The 7500-nt window shown below is 38.0% G+C and overlaps 1 protein-coding gene across 1 annotated transcript in view; it reads left to right on the top strand.

The window, feature by feature from the left end:
* Positions 1–3835, top strand: part of LOC144975405 (galactoside alpha-(1,2)-fucosyltransferase 1-like) — a 17044-nt gene extending 13209 nt beyond the window's left edge. Inside the window, exons 3-4 of the mRNA XM_078919435.1 lie at positions 1–39; positions 3478–3835. The exon at positions 1–39 is cut by the window's left edge and continues 710 nt beyond it. Of these exons, the coding sequence (XP_078775561.1) occupies positions 1–39; positions 3478–3669 (231 nt within the window). The 3' untranslated portion in view covers positions 3670–3835. The remainder of the gene's footprint in view (positions 40–3477) is intronic.
* Positions 3836–7500: the final 3665 nt, after the last annotated feature.

Raw genomic sequence — 7500 nt, 5'->3', positions numbered from 1 at the left:
GCGGATGATGTTTTCTTTGCACCAGGGAAATCAGTAGTCGTAAGTACTCATAATATGCTTGTGTCGTAAGTACTAATGTGTTTGTGTCGTAAGTACTAATGTGTTTGTGTCGTAAGTACTAATGTGTTTGTGTCGTAAGCACTAATGTGTTTGTGTCGTAAATATTAATGTGTTTGTGTCGTAAGTACTAATGTGTTTGTGTCGTAAGTACTAATGTGTTTGTGTCGTAAGTACTAATGTAATTGTGTCGTAAGTACTAATGTGTTTGTGTAGTAAGTACTGATGTGTTTGTGTCGTAAGTACTAATGTGTTTGTGTCCACCCTTTCATACATTAATGCTTTTCTTTGAAACGATCGCCACGATTTATTGTGTACTTTTCGTCATATTATTTCATAGTGCAGCTTTGTGGTCTAGTGGTATGACACTCGCTTTTGGATCGGAAGGTCCTGGGTTTGAGCCTCGCTCGGAGCATAGTTGATTCCTTGGAAAAGGCTCTTTACTCACATTCTCTCACCGTACTCAGGTGTAACCTTACCGTTCACAGCGTTGTCTTTGTCCGAAAAAATTGTAATATCGCCTAATAGGCGTCGTGTCTCGTTCTATATATTATGTGTTGCTGTTCGTCAGATATCCTTTGTAAAGCGATTTGAGCACATTTAGTGGATATTATGCGATACAAAAGCTCACGTTCTTTATTTCCTCGACTGGACGTGTCGCCTAGATCATATCTGACGTCTATCTGGGTTAAACCTGATGTATTAACGTTTTTTGTTTTGGGTTTAAGAAGGGTTTTGAGCTCGAAACTGTTCTGTTCTAGTCAGGTTTGTACACTTCTCTGTGCGGTTTTGTCGTCGCATGGTATATTATGACACTCGCCAACAAACGATAGGTCCCTGTTTCCAGTACCGCTCTGGGCGCCGAGAAGTAATCGAGTGAGTCCTTGGTAAAAGCTCGCCAACAAACGATAGGTCCCTGTTTCCAGTACCGCTCTGGGCGCCGAGAATTAATCGAGTGAGTCCTTGGTAAAAGCTCTTTACTTATATGTGCCAGTGCACGAAACAATCAGTTTAAGATGAACATTTTGGATTTGCATTTTTTGCTTTTTCTGATATCCCCAGAGCATTTTAATCTTTATTTTAAGTAAATCGGGTGATTTTTCATGAAACTGAGGTCAGGTGTATGGGAAAGGTATCCAGGAACTTTTCTCAAATTTCATACTTTTCCAACTTGACTAGCTGTAAAAATATTTAGAAGTGAAAGTAAGCTTTGATATTTCCCGAAGTTGTACAAAATTGGTTGATTTAATCATTTATGGCAAGAACTCATTTTAGATAGAAAATTGAGCTTCTAACTAAAAAAAATAAATTGAGCTTTTATATAGAGCGATATCCACTAAACGAGCTCAAAGCGCTTTACAAGGGGTCCCTGGCCAACAGCAACACTTAACATGGAGGACGAGACATGACGCCTGTTAGGCGATATTACATTTTTTTTGGGACAGAGACAACGCTGTAACGGATCAACGCTATTATTCCTACGCGTAATGATATCATGTTTACAATAATAATGTGTGACGTCGGATTATCAAGCGTAAATTTTTACTAAAATCAGATTCTTTAAAAAGAAGTAGACCCTCTACCCTTTAAATGTTTTTGAATATGTCTTTTATTGAAAGATGACGAAATAGGAACCGATTGAGGGATAGAATAAATGATTTCTTACACTCTTGCGTTTTGGAATTCGAACTTGGTATCCAACGTGCACTCGCAGATTCGTGCAGCGAATAGGAACACGTCCGGAATTCCAAAAAGCTATTGTGTAAGAATCGTATATTCTCTATTATCTACTGGCACTTTTTTACTCACTTCATTTTTTGTTATTATCAACATAATTGCCTGCTCCACTCACTTTTCTGAATTAATATTCACTACCAATATCCGATCTTACTCAATGTCTCAATCGTCTCTATGCTATAATATACTTGTTTTGAGAAAATGGCTATTAAACTTAAATAGGATTCAATAGTCTGATGTCACTTCCGCCCAGCAACCAGCAGATTGGTTCTAAACAAAGAAAATTGGTTCTTTTCATTCTTCATGCTGGCTAGAACTTTTCACATTTCATGTGATAAGAATTTATATAAGTCAAAACATGATCAGATTTATAATGTTTTTTTTCCCTCTGGATACACTTTTATACTTGTCAGAGAAGTATTTCATCAAGGCGTCCGCCATTGATCCAATAGTTTAGAACCAGTTACTAAAGTTACTATGCGTCCTTACGAGGGAAGTGACGTCACGACTGTTGAAGCCTATTAATACTGGCTAACAATTTTCGCGGGGTTTGTGAGTTGAACCCATGACCTCAAGAAGTCGGGAGAGCGGTTCAAGATAAACATGATGCTTGAAAACACTTTTTTAATGAGTGGCGGATGACTTCGACAGTAGAGCTACCCTCTCGTGGCCGGGCAGAAGTGTCGTAACAGTAAGGTCGTGGGTTCGAGCCCCCATCGCGGCGAAGTTTTTGGTCTCTATTGTCTTCTGGTACTTTCCTAGTCACTTCATTTCTTGTAAGACGCTATAGAGGAACTGTATTACTAAATTTATGAAAGCATGTGTATGAAACAGTGGCAGACAAAGCAAGGAAATAAACATCAATGGCCCTTTGATCTAACCTCTGAAGTAGCGTTGTCACCAGTCCGCTGATCAAAGCTCTATCTACATCAGAGCTTAGCGCAGCCAGTTTTCACGACGATCAAAACGTTGATGTCATCACAGAGGATTGATCAACGGTTTCTGAATAGGATGTCGTCCAGGGCCACCTGCTATTTCCATTTCTCTGATCTAAATCATTTACCTTATATTTTGTAAGAAATGAATGTTGTCCATGCTATTATTATTATTATTATCATCATCATCATCATCATCATCATCATCATCATCATTATTATTATTATTATTATTATTATTATTATTATTATTATTATTATTATTATTATTATTATTATTATTATTATTATTATTATCATTATCATTATTATTATTATTATTATTATTATTATTATTATTATTATTATTATTATTATTATTATTATTATTTATTATTATTATTATATTATTATTATTATTATTATTTATTATTATTATTACTATATTATTATTATTATTATTATTATTATTATCATTATTATCATACATTATCATCATCATCGTCGTCATCATTAAGGCGTGTAATATCGCCTAACAGGCTTCATGTCCCGTCCTACATGTTAAGAGTTGCTGGTGGCCAGGGACCCCGTATAAAGTGCTTTGATCACGTTTAGTGGATATTGCTCTATATAAAAAAGCTCAATCATTACAATCATCATCATCATCATCATCATCATCGTCATCATCAACGTCATCATCATTACAATCATCATCATTATCATACCTATCATCCATAATACCATTATATATAATTTCACATTTCCACAGGTTGACTTCACTATTCTGACCCTGTGTGATCACATTATCATGTCCGTTGGGTCGTTTGGTTGGTGGGCCTCCTACTTGAACAGGGGTGAGGTCATTTACTACAAGTATCCAACGTCCCCTGGCTCCAGGAAAGATAAAGAATTTGACCCCAAAGATCATTTCCCGAGGCATTGGACAGGTCTTGGAGCATAAGGATTAACCTACACCGGAGACTGAATCCGACAACCCGGCACTGCCGTCCTATGCCGTCTTCCGGATAAAGAATCGGGCATGGACAAAACACTAAGAATAAAGAGAAGAGCCGCTAGACCTACCCATACCAAGATCAATTTTTTTAAACGGCAGGGGACGTCAGGTACTTGATATGGGTAGGTCTAGCGGCTCTTCTCTTTATTCTAAGTATTTTGTCCCTACCCGGGGTCTTTATCCGGAAGACGGTAGAGGACGGAAGTGCCGGGCGTCGGAGTCAGTCTCCGGTGTGGGTTAGCCCTAATTCTAATTTTGTGACCAATTGTGTCAAAACAGTGATGTGCCAGGTTGACTCAGATGCTCAAAGTAGAATTCATATTGAAAGTTGTCTCAGGTTGAGAAATCGGAGAGCAGGAACAGGTGTATGATAAAAATCTGAACAAGTTCGCCTATGTGGCCTTGTAGTATGGCACTCGCTTTCGGATCGGAAGGTCCTGGGTTCGAGCCTTGATCGGAGAATAGTTGGGTCCTTGGAAAAGACTCTTGACTTACATTCTCTCACCGTACTCGGGGTGTGAAATGAGTACCTGGCCGGTAACAGCGTTGTCTCTGTCGGAAAAAGAATTACATTATCGCCTAACAGGCGTCATGTCTCGTTCTATATTTTACGTGTTGCTGTTACCTTTATCTGTAAAGCGCTTTGATCACGATTAGTGGATATTGCGCTATACAAAAGCTCATCTTTTTAAAGTGTATATGAAAAGGTGTCAGACAAAGCAAGAAAGAAAAAATACAAAAAAGAATGTCTTAGTTTCGATCCCCAATCAAGGAAGACTGATGTTATGGGATGGGCTTTTGTCTTGCATGTTTCTTTCTTGCCTTGACTGGCACAGGTTCATGAACACTTGTTCATATCTTTAGTGAACTTTTTTTAAAAATTGTGTTTAGTTAACAGGTATTTATTAAGAGTATGAGTAATTCTATCCTACCGTGGACAAAGGCAGTCCTTCAGAACAATTGGATTTATCTCGGGCTCTCTCGACCAAAAGTAGTCCTTTAGTACCATTAGGACTATATCTCGTTCTTTGGACATAAAGTGGTCCTTCAGAACAATTAGGCCTATCTAGCGCTCTCTCGACCAAAAGTAGTCCTTTAGTACCATTAGGACTATATCTCGTTCTTTGGACATAAAGTGGTCCTTCAGAACAATTAGGCCTATCTAGCGCTCTCTCGACCAAAAGTAGTCCTTTAGTACCATTAGGACTATATCTCGTTCTTTGGACATAAAGTGGTCCTTCAGAACAATTAGGCCTATCTAGCGCTCTCTCGACCAAAAGTAGTCCTTTAGAACCATTAGGACTATATCTCGTTCTTTGGACATAAAGTGGTCCTTCAGAACAATTAGGCCTATCTAGCGCTCTCTCGACCAAAAGTAGTCCTTTAGAACCATTAGGACTATATCTCGTTCTTTGGACATAAAGTAGTCCTTCATAACCACTAGGCCTATCTAGAGTTCTTTGTACAAAATGTAGTTCTTCAGAATCATTAGAGCTCTCTAGCGTTCTTTGGATGTAAAGTAGTCTTCAGAACCAATAGGCCTATCTAGCGTTCTTTGAACAAAAAAATAGTCCTTCCATATTTGAGTTAGATATATTATTTTGTCCTTCAATTAAAATGCTGTTGCGATATATTTGTATATGCTCTAACTCATAAAGAGTAATAAATTGTTCACTTAACGCTTCTGGGCTGAGTCATTCCACAATATTAATCTGGTGTCCAGTCAAAATCAAAACACTGGCAAATATGGTATTATCTCGGGATGAACCCGATGCCAGAAAAGGAATATCATAATGATTAACTCACTCAACCCTGACACCGACTATATCCGTAGTTTACCCATGTTACTTTTATCCCATGCTTATTTATTACATTTTTCTGAGACGAATTATAGGCATAGTATCAAAGCTAAAGTTTTTAGTTTTTGCATGTTAATGATAGTTGAATAAATCTATCTATGCACATGCTCATTTGTTAATACATTTTTTCTAATTTCGAAAAGTAGCAAAAATCTCTAGGATTAAGTGAGTTAAAAGGAACGCAAATTGGAGTCATTATGAGAGAACAAATCCACTGACCTCTATAAAATGATAATAGAGCTTTTATATAGATCAAAATCCAATAAATGTGCTCAAAGCGCTTTACAAGGGATTCCTGACCAACAGCAACACGAACCATGTAGAACGAGACACTACGCCTGTTAGGCCATATTACATGTCTTTTCAGACAGATGCAACGGCCATGTACTCATTTTATACCTGAGTACGGTGACATAATGTGAGTAAAGAGCCTTTTCCAGGGACTCAACCATGCGCCGATTGAGGCTGCAACCCGGGACTTTCTGATCCGAAAACGAGTGCACACCAATAGACCACATAGCCGCACATGCAACACATACACCATGTTGTAATGTTTATAAAAATGTATATATCAAATTGGTCCCATCATAATACTGTTTTAGGGCGATAGGTCACATTTGTGGCTGTAGGTTCGATTTCCAGCACGAAGTCACCTAGACGTATCACCGTGTTGACACAGTGTGTTACATCTATGACTGTAGATTTGATTTCATCTAGACGTAATACCGTGTTGACACAGTGTGTTACATCTATGGCTGTAGATTTGATTTCATCTAGACGTAATACCGTGTTGACACAGTGTGTTACATCTATGGCTGTAGATTTGATTTCATCTAGAAGTAATACCGTGTTGACACAGTGTGTTACATCTATGACTGTAGATTTGATTTCATCTAGACGTAATACCGTGTTGACACAGTGTGTTACATCTATGGCTGTAGATTTGATTTCATCTAGACGTAATACCGTGTTGACACAGTGTGTTACATCTATGGCTGTAGATTTGATTTCATCTTGACGTAATACCGTGTTGACACAGTGTGTTACATCTATGGCTGTAGATTTGATTTCATCTTGACGTAATACCGTGTTGACACAGTGTGTTACATCTATGGCTGTAGATTTGATTTCATCTTGACGTAATACCGTGTTGACACAGTGTGTTACATCTATGGCTGTAGATTTGATTTCATCTTGACGTAATGCCGTGTTGTCACAGTGTGTTACATCTATGGCTGTAGATTTGATTTCATCTAGACGTATTAACGTGTTGACACAGTGTGTTACATCCATGGCTGTAGATTTGATTTCATCTAGACGTAATACCGTGTTGACACAGTGTGTTACATCTATGGCTGTAGATTTGATTTCCAGCACGAGGTCACCTAGACGTGATACCGTGTTGACACATTGTGTCACAAATAAAGCTCAATGTCTATCCAGAATCCAATTTCGATTTTGCCTTACTCTAAAAAACAAACAATTAACGTACTTAAAATTTTGGCCAGAAAGCTCGTCCCTTAAGTATCGATCAAGTAAAACGACCTAAACGACCCCAATCTTTTAAAAGCCTCTCAATCCTAGGATATAAGGAAGAGTTCTTGAAGTCCCAAATTTGAGAGTTTTTGCCAAGATGAGGGTCATTTTAATCGATCGATATTTGAAGGACGAGATTTCTGTCCAAGCCATGGCACCGAGACTGCGCTGTTAAGGGTAGTAAATAATTCGATTTTAAATGCCTTTGAATATTCAGCACCCCTTAACTGGACCTCCCCTCCAAGATATATCAGAGGCAGTAATGATGCAGAATTGTTATAAAAACATCTTAATACGTTTCTTTTTAATATGCAACACTGTGGAGTTATAATATTGCTTTGATCCATATTGTATGTTTGAGTGGTTGTATGGTTGAGTGAAA

The sequence above is a fragment of the Berghia stephanieae genome, chromosome 6 (assembly GCF_034508935.2).
Source record: "Berghia stephanieae isolate SIO BIC M18660-M18661 chromosome 6, UCSD_Bste_1.3, whole genome shotgun sequence".
Classification (NCBI taxonomy): domain Eukaryota; kingdom Metazoa; phylum Mollusca; class Gastropoda; order Nudibranchia; family Aeolidiidae; genus Berghia; species Berghia stephanieae.
The sequence above is the reverse complement of the archived record's forward strand: the minus strand, read 5'-3'. Positions and strand labels throughout refer to the sequence as shown.